Source organism: Lactuca saligna, chromosome 3, assembly GCF_052625555.1.
Source record: "Lactuca saligna cultivar CGN05327 chromosome 3, ASM5262555v1, whole genome shotgun sequence".
NCBI classification, from domain to species: Eukaryota; Viridiplantae; Streptophyta; class Magnoliopsida; order Asterales; family Asteraceae; genus Lactuca; species Lactuca saligna.
The window spans coordinates 68,383,056-68,404,050 of record NC_136419.1 but is presented as its reverse complement, the minus strand read 5'-3'; the positions used below and the strand labels follow the sequence as shown (position 1 = coordinate 68,404,050).

Here is a 20,995-nt window from a genome sequence, read left to right as displayed (position 1 = left end):
ATTTCTCTCGTTGAAAACTGACTTTACCATCAGAGTGTCATCTCAGGCCCCCACCCGAGATTGTTTTAGGTGTCACCGTAGTCAAGGTTGAACGAAGATAGAGCCAAGATTCGTGGCAAGTCACTTTCTCTCAACCTTGAACCCACGTATTCATCAGTTATATTGTATCATGTAGCCCATAGTGTATATGGCCTATGGCCTTATTGTATTTTATTTATCTTTGTACTTTTATCATTCTGAATCAATGAAATCTAGTCCTCAATAGTGAGAAGCAATCAATATTTAGAAGCAATTAGGTTTTCATGTAATAAAGCGGACCATTTTTTCATAAAAGGTTTTGGTTACCGTTTAGATATAGGAACTTTTAGTTATTCAAAATATTTGGTTGCGAAATCAAAAGTAACGCTTATAATTACTCAAATATATAGACAGTCGTTGGGGAATCTGGTATTTTAATTAGTTAAAAGGTTGTCTTTTTGATGAAAACACTGGAACTTAAGGCATATATGATTAGATTTAGCACTCGATTCTCTGAGAATTTAAGAGATGTTTTGGCGCCATTGCATCCATTGTGAAAGTACATTCATTAATTGCTCCTTTTAACCAGATTTTATTAGACACGTTGTAGTAGTGTTCGTCAGTGTGGATCTAGGACTCCCTTAGATCAACCAGTAAAATATTTGGATGATGTTCCATCATAGAAAGAGCAATATGATAAGAAAGACACATAATTTGATTAACCAATAACCTTTATATATTTCTAGCTACTTCTGCAAATTTTATAAAACAATATAGTATATCCGATACAAACTTGAATGCCCGTCTAGTAATCTATGTTTTACATTGCAGCTAGTGCGAGTGGGTATTTAGGAGACCGGCTCTTGTTTTAATCAAGCTCCTAAAGACGCACTCCAAACCATTCTCAATGACATCAATGTGGCACTCTAGAGCCTCAATTGAAACTTGAGGGTGATCCACACTCTCTATGGTGCCTTTGTGGATCAAATTTGAAACTATTGACCATCTTAAAGGCTTTGGTTTTGACACCAAAGCCGATGTAAGTGACAGGATTGATTCATACACAGAGATGCTCACTAAGCTAGTGTCTCTTAGTGACCTAATCACATCTGAGAGTTGGTGATCTAGATTTAAGAGACTGTTGTCCCCCTTCTTGTTACTGAATTGCTTAAGTGAGGAAAGTGTTCTTCTGGTATCCTTCTTCATTTTATTGAAGAAGGAAGTGTTGATGCTCATGTCCCCCTTGCCCCTTCTCTGAGCCGATTGAAGGTCTCGTAGATGTTGCTTGAATTGTTGCATGGCATCTCTTATGGAGCCACAGACATCCAAAAGCATCATCGATTGATCCAACAACTTATCAACAAATTTCTGATGCTTTTCGTGAGAAAGGGCTTGTCTGGTCAGTGGCAAACTGATAAGATCATTAACACATGTATGTAATCTTTCCAAGCCTAGTAAAGCATCACATATTGTATCTGTAGTTTGCACCGAAGAGATAGAAGCCTCCAACTTTTTGAAGTTGATGAACTCTTCTTCAAAATGAAGAGTGCTTGGATGTGATCGGTTAGGCAAACTAATTGATCGAATATGGCGAATAATGGTGGATGATGAAGAAGCATAAGAGGTTGAACAATCCATTCTGATGTATTTCAAGAATAGAATGCAAAAGTTCTGTGATGATACCCATAATCTTTTCTCTGTCTGTATATATATGCAAACTTAAGACAATTAGGATGAATATCACACGGTTGAAGCATGTGCACTCCTTAGAATTTTCTTGCATTGCTCCTGCTGAAGAGACAAAGTCTGACTTTATTCATTGCCACTGGTTACGGATCTAGCAGAGAGATGCCTTTGTTTCATGTGTTTGATGAATTGATGCAGGAATTGTTCCGATGCTACCCCTGCGTGGCATATTTAATGCCACTGACAGCATAGCTTCTTGGTTTTAAGAAATATATAACAAAATCATTCTAAATGCAACCGTGTGGCTTGTTTTCGATGGCATCTTGTTTTAAAACTTAAATCGTACTCAGCAGTGGAAGTAAACTAACATGTTATGTTGGATAAATTATAATTTTATGTCCACTTGATTCCTTCGTGTATTGTCCGAATTACAACAAAACCTCACTACAATAACACTATCTCACACAGTCACACTGGACAGAATACAACTAAACTACACTACGCCTCTCACCTACTCTACACACTCGCCTATTCATTAACCAAGAAGGTAAACGACTCTAAACTACAAGGTAGAGACAAGAACATGGGCCGAACACGACTACGAAAGATAGAGGGGGCGGAAGAATACTTCAAACTAGATTTATTTAAGCAAAATTTCCATGAATTATAGCTATTATCGAAAAAGCTCATTAAAACTTTATAAAAGCTGGTTATAAAGGAATAATGGTAAATAATCAACATATAGACTGTTTAACGGAAATCCAGAAGATGTGAAATATTTTATTAATAAAACAACTAATGGTTCTCATATGAAGTGCTCTAGTTTAGGAGATGTCAAATACTCACATCACAAATATATTATAAAACTAGTCGAATGCTTGGGCGTTGCGCGAATATAATTATTTAATTAAAATAAAAGGTTTTAATAAATTGTTATTTAATATTTATATATGTAAAACCAATATCATTAGCAAACAAACTCAGCATTTTACATATTAGTTTTTTTTTAATTGTAATAAATTCATACCATTAGTTACTTTCACTATTAATTCATGATTTTATAAACTGTTTTATATTGTATAAATTATATATATAACATATAATGATTTTATCTATAAAAAAACAAAGTTGTAAGCAAAAAGAAATACTACAACTTTTAATGATTTTATAGAACATTTTAAGTAGTGGAAATTATTTATAAAATGTATGTCGATTTATATATAAAACAAATAACAAATAGTATGAAAGGCATTATAGCTATTAATAAAATAAGGACACTCCAACATTATAACATTTACATCAAACAAAACTTATTAAACACTTATAAATAATTCAAAATGAATATTTAGAAATCAACATATATTTGATATATGAAAACATTTGAAATAACCATTGAGGAGACAAAACATTTTTTTTTCGACTCTTTTCATTTTGAATTACGAATCTTTTCAAATATATAAATTTTGAATCAAGACTTACTTATATAATATTAATATAGCTACAATGTGTATAATAAATAAATGGAAAATAAAAAACATTGAACATTAATAACTACAAGTTTAAAAAACTTTTGAATGTAGTGGAAAACGTACTTATATAATATTAATATAGAAAATTACATTAAATTTAAATAAAAAACTATTGAGTTGTAGTGAAAGTTTTAAACTATTGATTTGTGCCTAATAATATATAAATATATATATATATATATATATATATATATATATATATATATATATATTAACAATTATATGTTATAAAAGCAATATTATAAATATTTATCATTGAAATAATAATTTTTATACTAAGTTGTAACTAATAATATAATAATGTTTAATATACGATAAGAAAGATATAAAAAGTTGTGTTTGAATCAAACTGAATTAAGTTTTTGATTTAAAATTATAATTTATATATAATTTATTTGAATATTATTTCTTTCCTATATTATTATTATTATTATTATTATTATTATGATTATTATTATTATTATTATTATTATTATTATTATTATTTCAAATAATAATAAATTTTTAATATAATATAATCTATTATTTAGTTTTTCTTTATTTAAACAGTTAGTACTTTTTACTAATTAAAAACTACTTATTTGAATATATATATATATATATATATATATATATATATATATATATATATATATATATATATATATATATTATATTTTAAAAATACTATCATACTCTTTTATTGTACTTTCATTCTTTTTCCTTAAAGATATGAAATATTGGAAGAGAATGAATGGTCCAAATAAAATGGTGATTTGAATTTCAAAATTATAGTAATTGTAATGTATTGCGATCAATCTTAAAAAAATATTAAGAGTAGGTTAGGGGAGGAGGAGTACTACACAATATGTATATTTTTATCACTTATACTTTATTATGAAAATATTAATATTTTATTTATTTACTTTTCATTTACAATAAAAAACGAATGGGGAAAAAAGAAAATTGGCAAATGTAATAAGATAATTTTTTTTTATTACTATAAAAACATTTAAAATTGAGTACATCCATATAATTTTTGATAGAACATAAAGAACTCATTTTTATAACACACATAATTATTAGTTTTTAACAATAAAGTCATATCATATTAAAAATCATTCGTTCTAATTCGTCACTATCACCAACAATTTAGAATAATAATTATAAACTCTTTTCATCAAAATCAATTATAAAAAATTCCATCGATGTTATTTACAATAAAATAAAACGATAAAAACTAACATAGTATAACACATACCTAAATTTGAACTTTTGATTATAGAAAGATGTATAACACATAAACTTAAAAAATGGTCTAAAGTAAACATTTACAAACATACCTAAACTTGAACCTTGGTTAATATTTAAAACTTACATGCACCCAATTTGAGTTTACATGAATTTATATTTGGAAAAGTTGGAATTGCTTTCTTACATCCACGGAACCACTCACATAATTCTTCAAACCCTACAAATATAATCTATCATTGTATGTTGACATACATGCAATATGTAATCTACAAATTCTTATATAGGCTAAATATTTCATTTAAATCATCAATTTAATTAGCATGATTTGAAGAGTTACAAATCATAATATTTCAATTAATCATAAATTAATTTGTATAAGTTAAATAGTCTTGGGAGTTTCAAATGCATGAGTTTCAAGGAAAATGGTATTAGGAGTTTCAAATACATGAGGTTCAAGAAAAAATACTAACTTTATAAGTATATAATGATTATTATTGTCAACAAAAAAATTACAAAATTATATAGAAATAACTTAATTATAAATTCATAAATCTTAGTATGTGTATTATGAGTCGTTATGTGCATTACGAGTTCGTGGTGATGCGTTTTGGGCTCACCAATGCACCGGCAACATTCATGGATCTTATAAACAGGGTGTGCATGTCGATTTTGGATCGAACGGTGATCGTGTTCATCGACGATATTGTGGTGTATTCGAGATCCCGAGAGCAGCATGAGGAGCATTTGAGGGAGATCCTCGGGGTTTTGAGATCGGAGAGGCTTTAAGCCAAATTCTCCAAGTGTGATTTCTGGTTTTGAGAGGTCCAGTTCTTGGGGCATCTCGTTAATCAAAATGGGATCTTGGTCTATCCGGCCAACATTAAGGCAGTGATGAGTTGGGAGGTGCCGAAATCCCCCACTGAGATCAGGATTTTTCTGGGGTTGGCCGACTATTATCGGAGATTTATTAAGGATTTCTCCAAGATTGTCGTTTCACTCACCAGGTTAACCCGGAAGGGCGTTGCTTTTACGTGGGGTCCAAGGCAGCAGACCTCGTTTGAGACTCTTCACCAGAGATTGTGTGAAGCCCCGGTGTTAGCCCTTCCAGTGGGAATGGAGGATTTCACGGTGTATTGTGACGCATCATTATCGGGGTTGGATGCGGTGCTTATGCAGAGAGGGCACGTGATAGCATACACATCAAGGCAACTGAAGCCTTATGAGCTGAGGTATCCCACCCATAATTTAGAGTTAGGGGCAGTGGTGTTCGCCCTCAATATATGGCGTCATTATTTGTATGGTGCTCGGTGTATCATATACACGGACCACAAGTGTTTAAAGTACTTGATGCATCAGTCCAACCTAAACATGCGCCATAGGAGATGGTTGGATGTGGTAAAGGATTATGACTGCGAGATACTGTACCACCCAAGCTAGGCTAACGCTGTAGCCGACGCCCTGAGCCGTAGAGCGGAGAGCGCCCCGATACGAGATATTTGTATGAGGATGATGGTGATGACTCCGGTGTTGGATATCATCTGAGAGGCCCAGGCAAAGGCTGTGAGACCGGAGAACCGCAAGAGAGAGCGGGTGATTGGGTAGGTTTCTGAGTTTGTTACCGATAGCCGAGGGCTTTTGACCTTTCAGGGTCGGATCTGGGTGCTGTTTACAGGCAGGGCACGTACCATCCTGATGGAGGAGGTGTGCCGATCGAGGTTCTCGATCCATCACGGGGCCACTAAGATGTATTTGGACCTGAAAAGAGATTATTGGTAGCCCTGTATGAAGAGGGATGTTGCGTGATCTGTTGAGAGGTGCTTGACCTATCGCAGGGTTAAGGCTGAGCACTAGCATCCGCATGGCAAGTTACAGCCACTTGAGGTTCCCCAGTGGAAGTGGGAACAGGTTTCTATGGATTTTATCACCAAATTGCCAAGGACCGTGAGAGGTGTTGATGCAATCTGGGTGGTCGTTGACCGGCTGACGAAGAGCACCTACTTCCTTAATATCAGTGAGAGCTCTTCCGCAGAGAGACTAGCAGAGATGTATGTGAGAGAGGTGGTATCGCGGCATGGATTACCGTTCTTGATTGTGTCAGATCGAGATGTACGTTTCAGTTCCAGATTCTGGAACAAATTCCATGAGGAGTTGGGTACGAGGTTGCATTTCAGCATCGCTTACCCCCCACAGACGGACGGACAGAGTGAGTGGACGAGTCAGACGCTCGAGGACATGCTTCGGGCATGTGTGTTGGACTTCGGAGGAAGTTGGGACACATACTTACCATTGTTTGAGTTTTCCAGTAACAACAACCACCATTCAAGTATTGGTATGCCTCCCTTCGAGTTGTTGTATTGGAGTATGTGTCGGACTCCCATCTACTGGGGAGAGGTAGGGCAGCGAATGATGGGTAGCACTGAGATAGTACTTCAGACGACTGAGCAGATACAGCAGGTCAGGAAAGGTTGCTGACAGCTTAGAGTCGCCTAAAAAGTTATGCGGATAGGTGACAATCCGAGCTCGAGTTCTAGGTTGGTGACTTCGTACTCTTGAAGTTATCTCCTAGGAAAGGAGTGATTCGATTCGGGAAGAGATGAAAGTTGGGGCCCCAGTACATTGGTCCTTTTAGGGTGACCGCTAGGGTGGGCAGGGTAGCGTATCCTTTAGAGCTACCTGCTGAGTTGAGCCAAATACATGATACCTTCCACGTGTCTTAGTTGAGGAACTGTATAGCCGACGAGTCAGCAGTAGTGCCACTAGAAGTATTCAGGTGGATGCGAGCCTGAATTATGTTGAGAGGCCGATCATGATCCTTGATCGGAGGATCAAGGTTCTGAGGAACAAGGAGGTTCCCCTGGTATATGGGACAAGCACCCATAGTTGTTTGCAGAGTGAGACTTCGAGGGTGAAGTCTGATTCTAGTGGGGGAGAATTGTAACACTCAGAATTCCAGGTATCATATTTTAATTAATTAGTTTGTGTCAAGAAGAGGGACTCGACAAGTTGACGCCTAGACTCGTCGAGTAGGATCGCGATTGTTGACTAGATTTATTGAATGGACTCGACGAGTCCGCGTTGTGGACAGAAACCCTAAATCCTCGTGCTTGTTCCCTATTTAAGGGATCTTATGGCCCTCATTTGCGGCCACCTTCACCATTGAGAGCACCAGAGAACCTAAGAGCATTGTGAGTGAGAAAAGAAGCCATTTTCATCATTTCTAGTGTGATTTTGCAAGAAAGAAGGAAGGAGGGCAAGCTAGGCAGATTATGGAGCTCAGATCTTCCACCATTTGATCAGAAGAGGCTGTTAGAGGTATAAATCTATGCTCATTCTCGTGTATATGGTGATCTACTTGAATCTAGGGTTTTGTTATACCTTTTTTAGCTTGGATTCGAAGCATATGAGGTCCCAAGGTGGAATTCTTCTTAGATCTGGACCTTAAGAGGTCCATAGAGTTCTATCTATCCTGCTTTATGCTATTCGTTTGGAGATATGAACCTAGGTTGGCATTTTAGACCCTATTTCACCAAAAGAAGCCCTTTGTGTGTTACATGTGTGTAAAGGTTGGACCTTTATGTGATTATTGTGTATTAGAAGGTTAAATCTATAGTTTAGAGAAGCAGATCTGACCTCAGAATGTTTTTTTAGTGTTGCCATGGAGGGAACTCGTCGAGTCCATAAAGGGACTCGACGAGTCAAGTCAGGTTGCCCACAATTCATGGCCAATGCTGACCCGTCGAGTGAAAGGATAACTCGACGAGTCGAGTGAGGATTTATGAGGACTAAGAGACCACGCATGGACTCGATGAGTCACATTAGGGCACTTGACGAGTTTGGTCTAAGTTTGACCATTGACTAGAGTTGACTTCAGTTGACCATAGGGTTTTGGTGAAGCTGGTTCAAGTAAGGTCAGGGAGGGGTAGAATGGTCTTCTACCCATTCTTTAGGAATGAGGACAAGAGAATGTACTAATTAGAGATGTTATAATGTTGATAGGAGGAGGCTAGGTCGGGTTATCGAGCACGAGAGGTTATCCGACATCGTATGTGTTATGATGAGTATGTGTTGCATGCTATTATATGTTATGTATGTGTTATGTTATGTTATGTTATGAGTATTGTGATATGGACTGGAAGGTCAACAGTATATGGGCCAGAAGGTCAAGATGATACGAACCGGAAGGTCAGAGAAGTGGGATCGGAAGATCTACCAGTACTATGGGACGAAAGTCCCCTGAGACATATTGATAGGAAGGTCTTGTAGAGTTATAGCCTTGACTGGCGTATGTTTTGTATGTGTTATTTTGGAGAACTCACTAAGCATTTATGCTTACCGTTTATGTAATATGTGTCTTAGGTACCAGCGATGAACGCGGGAAGGCGCCAGCATGATCTGTACACATTAATGGAGTTTTGTGTATTTGAGATCTTGGGAATTGTTTTATTTGGATGACATGTGTTATATTGTGTTTTGACATTTTATATGAATGAAATTATGTTTTTAAAAATGAAAAATTGTTTTGGAAATTCACGTTGTTACATCTTATATACCATTCACTCAAAGAACTCATAGATTTTTATTATATTGAGCAACGATGATGATCATAAATAAATTAAAAAAAAAAAACAGTTGTAAAGATTTTGATTGAATTGAGGAACGATGAAGATCATATGAAAAACAGTTCTAAAGGTGTCGATAGAGATAATGTGTGTAGGATATGTACAAAAACTTGTGACAAAATGCATTTCATGTAATGTAGCCACTCGATGTGCATATGATGCTTTTGTATTTGTCAAGACATTTATGCTTGAGTCATGCACATACACAAACACATTTTGTCTTCCCTATATATTGAATTTTTGTCACACCCCAAGCAAGAACGATGAAAATGTTTAGGGGTGGATGGAGTGACTTCATGTACAATATCATAACAACTGAATAATAATGAAACATATCAACCCAAACATTCATACATTGATAATACAAGTTTACATCGTTTACAATTTGTTTTGCTCAAAAGTTATATACGAATAACAAAAGTAGAAAACACAATGCAGCGACGCCGGGCCTCAAAATGTTGTGAATACATGTCTATTGATTCCATGAGAATATAAGTGATTTTGAAAAGTGTCAAAAATTAAGTTGGTGAGTTCATAATCATTTTGGAATGAGAAAGATTTGTAGTTGTTTTGAGTAAAATGGCTTTCTAAACTTCTAGAAAATCCGATATTTTCTTTAAAACGAGTTGTAGGTCTTATCCTCAAAAACCTAAATGTAAGTATATTTCTTTGTATCTTTTCCTTGTAACGTGAAAGTGTATGTTTCCAAAAAAAAAAATCCAATATTTTCTTAAATATAAATTGTAGTCTTAAACCCTAAAACCAATCTATAAGTAATGTTGTGCTGAAAATAGTATGTAGCTTTATCTTTTTATAAAACTCTTGAAGTGTAAGTTACCCCGTAAACCGAGTAGTGGTGCTAATCCCTATGTGAGTTATTATAATAGTGCTTAATATGACTTATATGCCTTAACGACGTTCTTCGAGCGTCAGAATAGGTAGACTTTTGTCACCCTAGACTTGTCGATCTAACTGTAGCGAACAACTAAGGTGTGGGGTTGTCAATCTCATATATATCTATACACAACGATCTCACTCTCCCTCTAGGAGACTTTGGTTCTAATGTAGGACTTAAGGTGTACTTTAGGTAAAGTACGTGAGGGGAGTGTGTCTTACAAGAGCATTAGTTGATTTACGTGAACTATGACTCCTTTATCTTGTAAAACGAAATAGTTATATCTTTGAATAATTATAAGTATCTTCTAAGATGAAAGTGTGGTTTGTGACTTCCAAACTATATCAATTATTGTTTATCTTGTTTGTTTGAAACTATTTATATAATCCTTTATATAAATAAAAGGATGTATTCTAGTCTAGTATTAAAACATGAAATCAAAACATAATATCATTGGGTTGTAACCCATCAAATTAGTAAATGACTGTAACGTAACTATTTTGCTAGAAAAGCTATCTTTAAATAACAGTTTTCAAAAACCATGGAGTTTTACAAATCATAAACTTTTATTATGATTTTATAAAATAAATTATGTTTGTTTTGTTATCTTTTCAATTCAAACTAATATATATATATATATATATATATATATATATATATATATATATATATCACAATAAATATACTAAAAACCAGTATTAACCTTATGTTATACAAATAATATTTTATCTTTAACATAAGATGAAAACATGTAAAAAGTGTGATAAACAAAGTTTTACTTGTATTCCCCCTAAAAACATGAAAAAGCTTGAAAATATGGGGGTATGAACTCACCTTGAGTGGATTTGTGGGTTGTTTGAGAAGATGGTGTGAAAATTCAAGCCTAAACTCTTGAATAGATTTGATGAACTTCCTTGAGACTAATGTTATCCTAAGGGTTTTAACACATAATTTTATGTGTAAATCCTATGCAATTAAGAAGAAAGTGTAACAAAACACTAGATCCACAAGAAAACTTACCAAAGTATTAAGAATACACTGGAAGGTTTAAACCCCTTTGAAGCTTGGAATTGATTTCTTGAGAGGAAAAGAAATTTATAGAAAGCATAATGGAAAATCGTGGTAATTAGGAAGTAAAATGAAAGTGATGGAAGGATTTATGGTGAAATCAGTCTTAAGATATGGAGGTACATTGAGGTGATGTTTATTTGGTTAACTGGTGGATAAATGCGTGGAGGTTTGTTGGGTAATATATTGCATGGGAAAAGACGAAAAGCATCTAATCAATAATTCAACTATTTTTATCTGCTTTATTCAGCCAAAATCACATTTAAAGGGATCAAGGGGGTGTTTCCGGCCATACATCACCGAAATCACTTTTTTCTCTTGTGATTTCGGTCCAAGCCCCACTCACACATGGTGTTTTCGGCCTTAGTGTTTTCTAGGCTTGGGATTTCGGTCTTACTTCCTTCCCCATATTGATTTCGGCCTTGGTCTCACCCAGTAAAGGGTGGTTTTGGTTTTGGTGTGTTCTAGGGTGGGTGGGGGTGCTAAGCCTAAATACCATAAAATAATGTTTTAAATCCATGGTTCCTATTCCAACTATTTGACTAGTCTTACCTTGTTATACTTGTTTATTGTCAATAGGTTAATATAAGTATGGTTTCTAAACAATATACATATATATATATATATATATATATATATATATATATATATATATATATATATATATATATATATATATACTCTTGCCCATTTGGCTTTCAAAGTTTTATTTTAACAAGGTTACATTGGGAATTTATTTTCACATGGTTATAATTTAGACATTGCTTGATCCAAATTTTTCGGGTTGTCATAATTTTATAGAAGGGTAAGTTTTGGGGAACAAAAACGTATTTCGATGTGTTGGGTTTACCTATTTTCATGTTTAAGTTATATTGCTTTCTTTTACAAATTACTATAATATCAAGAACAATTTGACTAATGTAATTAGGCTATCACTACATTGAATATAACAATGCACTTTCATATATGTACTTGTGTATTATAGAATTTCTAACATCCACAACATCCTGCTTTTATTATTACAACAATGTACTTTCAATTGTTTTCTTTTTATGAGAATATAAATTTCTATATTGCTATCTTCTTTAGTTATATTCTTGGCACGACATAATAGTCTTTTTAGTATATATATTAGAAAGCCTAGGATTATATGAAAAATATATATTGTATAAATTAAAAGAGAAGTAATAAATATAATTTAAAAATGTGGAAAAATATGATGAATAAGAGTTTTAATATATTCGATATCCCCTCTCGTTCTGATTTCTGGATGGGTTAGAGGGAAATACGCACATGTGGACCTTACAGGGGTAACCATCTCGTGGGCTTGAGGGCTGGGGTTTTATAGCGGGAAAAATTGCTTTAAAAGCTGCTACATGCAAGGTCACCAAACATGAGAAATCGTGCGTTGAAAAATCTACACTTGTTCATATAATTTGCATTTAATACGTTTGGTTTCCTCGTGTCGAATGCAGTGGAGCTTGTTAAGAGAGTACAACGGATCATGCATAACAATGTTATATCCCCTAGATTTATAGATGTAGACTTCAAAAGAATTAACTTTACCATACAAAAAGGCTTAGTGGTGCAGCTTATTGCCCGTTTTCCATCTCACTCATTGTACGATGATAACTAAATTGTATATATATATATATATATATATATATATATATATATATATATATATATATATATATAGAGAGAGAGAGAGAGAGAGCTAGGTTCAAGTGTTTAAAGTAATTATTGTGTTACTGTATGGATAAATGTGGGCCAATCAAAATTTAAATAAAAAATAAATAATTAAATAAATAAATAAGGGTAAATAGGTAATTTGATAATTAGTTTCCACAAATAATATCCTATAATTATGGTAACCATTAGCTTTAGAAGTTAACCCATATATATTAGAAATCTACATCTTTTTGGGTCCTAACAGGATTTGGAATAGAAATCAGCCCTCGTTAATCCAAAAACCGAAATAAGAATTTAATTGAATGGAAACTGATTTCAGAATTTGAGGTTTAAGAAAGGAAAACCAAAGCATCTGCAAGTGAAAGATGTTGTTGGTGTCTCTGACTCCTCTTCCATCATGCGCATCGGTAACCTTCTCTATCCTTATCTTGCTATCTTCCTTAAATCCCCCGTAAGTTTGTTTTCAAGCCTGCAAGCACAAGGAGATGACTGTGTGAAAAGGAAGAACTGAGCAGGTCTGCGACGATTCCAGACGTGGGTCAATTGACGATGGTTGTGTGAAAATGGGTAGTGGTATTAAAGGACAACGTCTTCACCCCAATCGAATGTCTCCGCCTCCGGAACCTAATCCTGATGCATCGATTACACCATCAGGTAGTGATCCTGATTCTTCTTTTAATCTGATGGGTTTATGATTTGGGTTTAACGAATCGGCACATACCCTTAGTTAAAACCCTAATTTTGATGATGAATAGCGAATGAAGAACCAAAGTGTAACATCCGGATTCCTAGGTATATTATTTTAATTATCTATTTTGAGTTTAATGAAGGGACTCGGCGAGTAGACGCTTAGACTCGTCGACAAGGATCGCGAATTCTTATCAGGATTAATGACCGGACTCAACGAGTCGATGCGTGGACTCGGCGAGTCCGCGCTGCAAAGTGAAACCATAAATCTCAGGGCCCGAGCCCTATTTAAAGGCCTTTATGGCCTTTATTTGCGGCCATTACACCCCTGAGAAACCCTAAAGAGCAGAGAGATCGTTTGTGGTTCAAGAGGAAGGCTAAGCCACCATTTCTTGTGTGCTTTAGCAAGAAGAAAGGAGAAAGGACAAGCTAGGTGAGTTGGGGTGCTTGGATCTACTTCCATTTGATCAGAGGAAGCTATTGGAGGTATCAATCTGTGCTTACACTCTTGATTATGATGTTTAGTTGAATCTAGGGTTTCTATTTGCATAATTTTGGCTTGAATTTGGAGTGTATGAGGTCCCAATGTGAAATGATTCTTAGATTTAGACCTCAAGAGGTCCAGAGAGTCCCTATAGCTATGCTTTATACCATCCCTTTTGAGTTGTGAACCTAGGTAGCCATTTTATTGGTTATTTCACCAAAAGAAGCTTTGGGTGTATTGCATGTGAGTCAAGTTTCGACCTTTACATAGTTATTGGTCGTGGGGAAGTCAGAGAGAAGCGGATATGACCTCAGAAGGTCATTTGAGTGTGATTATGGAAGCAACTCGCCGAGTTCATAAGTGCACTCGACGAGTCGAGTCGGGTTGCCCCGTGATTCGCGACCTGTGATAACCCGTTGAGTGTAGAGTTGACTCAGCGAGTCGAGTGAGAACCAGGGGCGAAGAGGACACGTATGGACTCGGCGAGTCACACGAGTGCACTCGGCAAGTGTGGTCAAAGTTGACCGTTGACTTTTGTTGACTTTTAGGGTTTGGTCAACAATTGGACTTGTGGACCATTTAAAGGGTAAAATGGTCTTTTAGCCTTCTTAGAGGACATGGAAGAGATTAGTCTAGCCGGGAGAGCCGTTATTGATTTGAGATAATTGTTTATGTGTTTAGGCGGAGGCTAAATTAGTGCATATGTGTGCGAGATTATCCAAGATATCAGAGGTGAGTCTTTTCACTATACTGTACTTGGAAGGGTACCTATGTGTGACCGGAAGGTCTTGTATGCTAGGAGAAGTATGTGCTATATGTTGTTATGTGATATGTATGTGTTATGTATGTTATGTATCATAAAGGCTAGAAGGTCAAGATGACATGGACCGGAAGGTCAGGAGGTTACGGACCGGAAGGTCAATACAGGTAGGACCGGAAGGTCTACTGGAATTCGAGATGGAAGTCTCCTGAGACACTTGGATCAGAAATTCTCACAGAGTTATGGCCTGGAAAGGCGTATGTGTTGTATGTGGTATTTTGGGGAACTCACTAAGCATTTATGCTTATAGTTGTTGTGTTATGTGTTTCAGGTCCTTGTGATGATCGCGGGAAAGCGCCAGCATGATCTGTACACACTCGTGGAGTTTATGTTTTGAGATTCTAGGATATGTTGTGATGATAACATTTGATACAATATGTTTTGACATTATTTTATGAGTAAATGTATGTTTTAAAAATGAAAAATTGTTTTGAAAATTTACGTTGTTACCAGTTGGTATCAGAGCTTTGTTTGAGGGATTCGGATGCACCTTCGGGTGTATCTGAACTCCGACTAAGGACTTGAGAAATTTTTCATAAATCAAAGAATTTTTCTAAGGGAATATAAAGGTTTTGAAACGATCAGAGCAGAGCAGTGTGTACGATCAGCCAGCGCCCGAACGATGATTTCCCATAATACCCTTACATTATGTGTTAAGAGTTATGTTATGATATGTTATCCATGTTAAGTAGGCTAGGTATTTATATTAGGACTAGAGTGACCTGATTTGTGATGCCTTAGCCTAGGACGATTTCTGTCGCCTGAGATGAGCGACGTGAGTGACGAGGAGCTTCGTCAGATGATCCATGATGAGGTGGCAGTGGTGATTCGAGTTGAGATTCCAGAGATGTTTGGGTCTATCAAGACCACATTGATTATGACTTTCGATGAGCGGTACGCAGTGGCGACTGAGGTTGCAGCTACTGTAGCTACTGCAACTGTGGCTGCTGCTAGGCCTCAGGGAGGTGACTCGTTGTTGTTTTGGGAGTTCAGCAACACGAAGCCACTAGAGTTTGACGGGACGCAGGATCCGATCGCTGCAATGAGATGGATTTCTGATATCATGGGATGCTTCTATACGTGTTCATGTTTGGAGCATCTGAGGGTTCGATTCTCGCTGAATCAGCTCCGCCTAGGAGCGAAGGATTGGTCGAAGATCGTGACGGCGAACTTCACTCTTGCAAAGCTTTCAGAGGTGACCTGGGAGAGGTTCACCACCATGTTCAAAGATGAGTATGTTCCCCTAGTGGAGAAGGAAAGATTATCCCAGGAGTTTTTGACCCTCAAACAGGGTGTTGATTATGTTACTGCGATTACCAGGAAGTTTCATGAGAGGGCGATGTTCTGTCCTGAGCACGTGTCTACCGAGCAGGAACGCATGAGCCGGTATTTGGGAGTTTTGAGGAGGGATATTTGGGAGTTCATGTCGAACTTGACTCACCGGAAATTTTCCAAGCTCCAGGAAAATGCCCGTAAGAGGGAGATTGAGTTAGAGACTCAGGCCAGGGAGGAGGCCGAGTCTTATGTGAAGGATCGGCGGCCGGCACAGTCTCAGCCGGTAGCCAAGCAGGCAAAGCCCGCCGATTCGAGATCTAGAGGACAGAAGGGTCACACTTGCGGGAAGTGCGGCAAGGGACATGATGGGGTTTGTTGAGCAGGTGCTTGCTACAAATGTGGCAAGGAGGGGCACATCACCAAGGATTTCCCCAAGGGATTTATGGTTTGCTTTCATTGCAACCAGACGGGCCATCGCAGGGGTATGTGCGAGTCACCGAGGGATAGCCAGTGAAGGCCGAGGCACCAAAATCTCGTAGGAGAGCTTTCCAGTTGACAGCGGAGGAGGTTCAAGCAACACCTAATGTTGTGGCTGATACGTATTCTTTCATTTATTTATGCTGAGTTTGACACGATGCTTATTATATGATATATATGTAGGTACTTTTCTTGTGAATTATGTACTTGCTTTGGTGTTATTTGACTCGGGTGCAAGTTGATCCTTTGTGTCATTAGCTTTTAGTCATCACATCAGTATTTTTCGAGAGGCATTGAGTCAACCTCTTCGGGTTTCCATAGCGGACGAGCGAGAGGTTTATGCTACTGAGGTGATTCGGGATTATGTACTCGAGATCTTCGGTGTTGACTTCCCGATTGATTTGGTCCCGATTATGATCGGGACGTTTGTGTTATCCAAGTAGGTACTCTGACTAAGTCCAATTAGTCTTTTACTCCGATCTCTCAAGATCCTTATCCCTAAAATATAGGCAGCTTCACCAAGGTCCTTCATAGCGAAACACTTCCCAAGCCAGGACTTTACTTCCTGTAGGGTTGGAATGTCGTTTCCTATGAGTAGTATGTCATCCACATACAATACCAAAAAGCTAACTATACTCCCACTAGCCTTGACATACACACAAGATTCATCTTCACTCCCAGAAAAACCAAATTCCTTGACCTTTTCATCAAAGCAAAGATTCCATCTGCGAGGTGCCTGCTTTAATCCATAGATGGATTTCTCAAGCTTACACACTCTATTAGGGTACTTGCTGCTGACAAAACCTTCTGGATGACTCATGTAAACATCTTCAGCCAACTTTCCATTAAGGAAAGCGGTTTTGACATCCATCTGCCATATTTCATAGTCATGAAATGCAGCTATGGCTAACAGAACCCGAATAGACTTAATCTTGGCTACCGGAGAAAAGGTCTCATCATAATCCACTCCAGGAATTTGAGAGAAGCCCTTTGCAACTAGTCTAGCCTTATAAGTGTGTACTTTACCATCCATGTCGGTCTTCTTCTTGAAGACCCATTTGCACCCCACTATCTTACGACCTGGTACATTTTCAACCAACTTCCAAACTTGATTGTCATACATGGATTGTATCTCGCTATCCATAGCCTCTTTCCATTTAGCAGACTCGGGGCCTGCCATGGCTTCCTCGTAGCTGTTAGGGTCATCTTGAATTACTAGTGTCCCATCACTAATAAGTGTCTCACCTTCTGCAGTAATATGGAATCCATAGTAATGCTCAGGTGCACTCCTAACTCTCGTGGAACGCCTCAGAGGTACAGATTCGTCAATTGTCTCAACAGGAGTTTCCTCCTCAAGTTGAGGGCTAGAGTTTGAAGTTCCTTCACCACTTGATTCTTGAATTTCTTCAAGATCAATTTGCCTCCCACTGTCTCCTTGGCTTACAAACTCTCTTTCTCGAAAGACTCCTCTTCTTGCTACAAAGACCACATTGTCACTAGGTCTGTAGAAGAGGTAACCAAAGGATTGCTGTGGGTAGCCGATGAAAATACACCTCTCGCTTCGAGGTTCGAGCTTATCATGAGTCTCGCGTCTCACGAAAGCCTCACAACCCCAAATCTTGATGTGGTCTAGTTTAGGTACTCATCTCGTGAGGAGTTTTGGCAACTTTCTTTGTAGGGACTAGATTAAGAATATGGGCGGCAGTCTCTAAGGCATACCCCCAGAATGAGATTGGTAGCGAAGCTCGACTCATCATGGAACGAACCATGTCTAACAAGGTTCGATTACGCCTCTCAGCCACACCATTCAACTGCGGTGTCCTGGGAGGTGTCAATTGTGAGACAATCCCACATTCCCTTAGATAGTCGAGGAACTCTGAACTAAGATACTCACCACCTCGATCGGATCGAAGCATCTTAATGTTCCTGCCCAATTGATTCTCGACTTCCTGTTTAAATTCCTTAAACCTCTCGAAAGTATCTGACTTATGTTTGATTAAGTAGACATATCCATATCTACTGTAATCATCAGTAAAAGTCAAATAATAACGATTAGCATCCCTTGTGGCATGTTTGAATGGCCCACACACATCCGTGTGTATAAGGTCCAAAAAACCTTCACCCCTTTCACACGAGCCTGTGAAGGGTGACTTTGTCATTTTTCCAAGTAAGCATGATTCGCAACTATCATCTGACTTTAGGTCAAACGACTCCAAGACTCCATCCTTTTGGAGTTGGCCTATGCGTTTCTTGCTTATATGTCCAAGGCGACAATGCCATAATGATGCTTTATCCAAGTTATTATTAGTAGTAGAATCAATACACAAAACATTATTTCCTAAGTTATCTACAACAGACACAGCTTCATACACACCATCACAAGGTAATGCTTTAAAATAAAGAACATTATTAAAGAAAGCATCAATAGAACCAACTTCATTATTAAACGAAAAGGTAAACCCTTGTTTGTACAAAGCATGAAAGGAAATAATATTTCTTGCCATTCCTGGCGAGTAACAACATTTATTCAAATCTAAACTAAACCCACTACTTAGAGATAAAGTATAAACTCCAATCTTGGTGACAGGTGAAGCTTTCCTATTCCCCATGATCAAGTTTATTCTTCCTTGCTCCACATCCTCACTTCTTCTTAGTCCCTGCAAGTCACAACAAATATGAATACCACAACCGGTATCAAAGACCCAAGATTTAGAATGGGGTGAGTTATTAGAAATGATAGTGTAAATACCTGCATGGTTGGGTTTGACTTTCCCATCCTTCACATCCTGCTGGTATTTTGGGCAGTTCTGCTTCCAATGAGCCTTTTCATGGCAATAGAAGCATTCAGCCTCTTTTGGGTCAGAAGAAGGAGTAATGAAACCTTTCTTGGTTCCACTTGAAGAAGAGCCATCAAGGGTCCGAGCCTTGGTACCCTTCGAAGATCTCTTTCTCTTCCTCCCTCGACTTTTCCCGATTGCCAAAACCGGAGTTGAGTTTGGAGTAGGAGTGATAGCAACCGACTTCCCCTTAAGACCTGTTTCTGCGGTCTTGAGAAGCCCCTGAAGTTTGCTGAGGGTGACCTCTTCCTTGTTCATGTGATATGTCATGCGGAATTGATCATAGCACGATGGTAAGGAGTGCAAAATGATATCTATTGCAAGCTCCTCAGGGAAGTTCATATTAAGCTTCAGCAAACGATCCACATACCTTTTCATTTTCGGCATGTGGCTGGTGACGGATTCCCCGTCCTTCATCATGGCTGTTATCATGGAGCAGATGATCTCATACCTCTCTTGTCGTGCACTTTGAAGGTATCTTTCCATCAAATCTTGGTGCATTTCATAAGGGTAGAAATCTTCATAAGACTTTTGGAGTTCAGCTGTCATTGTGGCCAACATGATGCAAGCCACCTTGGTCGCATCTCTTTCATGAGTATGAAAGTCAGCGATCTCCTTGGGAGTTGCAGTGGAATCATCAAATTCCTTAAGCTCCTTGTCAAGGACATATTCTTTATCCTCGTAGCGGGTTATCATCCTGATGTTTCTGATCCACTCATTGAAGTTGGATCCATCAAAGGTAACTTTCCCACACAAACTCATAAGAGTAAAGGAGCCATTAGGATTCGAGCCAGAAACAGCATTGTTTGAAGACATCTGAAAGAATAGAACAAGTTTAGTAGAGATCTATGAGAGTCCTTAATAAAACACCCAAATTTCATATTAAGGCTAGGATCCAATCACAATATAACATAGCTTAGAAGATGTATGCCGTAGTCTAAGCTATACCATATTTGAAAGGTAGGTGAATGATGATTCACCAATTTCCACCACGAAAACCGAAACATTTAAGTATAAGGTTTTGTTTGACTCCTAGAAATTCCTAGATTCTTTGAGATTCAATGAGCTTTTCAAAGGCATGTTTCAATCTCGAGTGTGCCCTCCAAGTTTTGTGACTGGGATACCGAGGATCACAAAACGAGGTGTGAAGTAACCATGCAAATCACTTGGTACCCTTAAATTTTATCACTCAATCGATGTGTCGGTAAACCACACACGCTCCACCGATACTATAATAAACCTTAAGTCACCCTTTACCTACCTTGTTAAGTCCAAGTTAGTGTGCCGGTTAACCACACACGCTCCACCAACGACTTAGAGAAAGTGTAAAGTGTAATTTCATGGATTAGCACCTTATTCACATTTTCCTAAAGTAACTAAGATTGGGAATTTAATAAAACATTTAGTTACTTTATTATATTCATCATACTTTGAATGAGAATTTATAAGTCCTTATCTTACCCGTTCGGCTAACGACCCTCCACGTGTCAAGCAAGCGGTGGGTGAGAGTAGACACCCATTAAGTCACCATTTTATAGGCAACAACCTTATACCCACCTTATAGACCGGTTTCGTGAATGAGACGTACTAGCGGTAAGACGACTTTGTTCTTATACATACATATATATATATATATATATATATATATATATATATATATATATATATATATATA

The 20,995-nt window shown here is 37.3% G+C and overlaps 1 protein-coding gene across 1 annotated transcript; it reads right to left on the bottom strand.

Moving 5' to 3' along the window:
- Positions 1-749: 749 nt before the first annotated feature.
- LOC145033757 (uncharacterized) lies at positions 750-1,681 on the bottom strand. The gene has a single exon (XM_078982301.1). The coding sequence runs from the start codon at positions 1,654-1,656 to the stop codon at positions 850-852; it is 807 nt and encodes a 268-aa protein (XP_078838427.1). The 5' UTR covers positions 1,657-1,681; the 3' UTR covers positions 750-849.
- Between the last annotated feature and the right edge of the window lie 19,314 nt (positions 1,682-20,995).

Bases quoted from the DNA above. Each gene is read 5' to 3' on its own strand.
- LOC145033757 (XM_078982301.1), bottom strand. From the start codon at position 1,656: ATGGATTGTTCAACCTCTTATGCTTCTTCATCATCCACCATTATTCGC.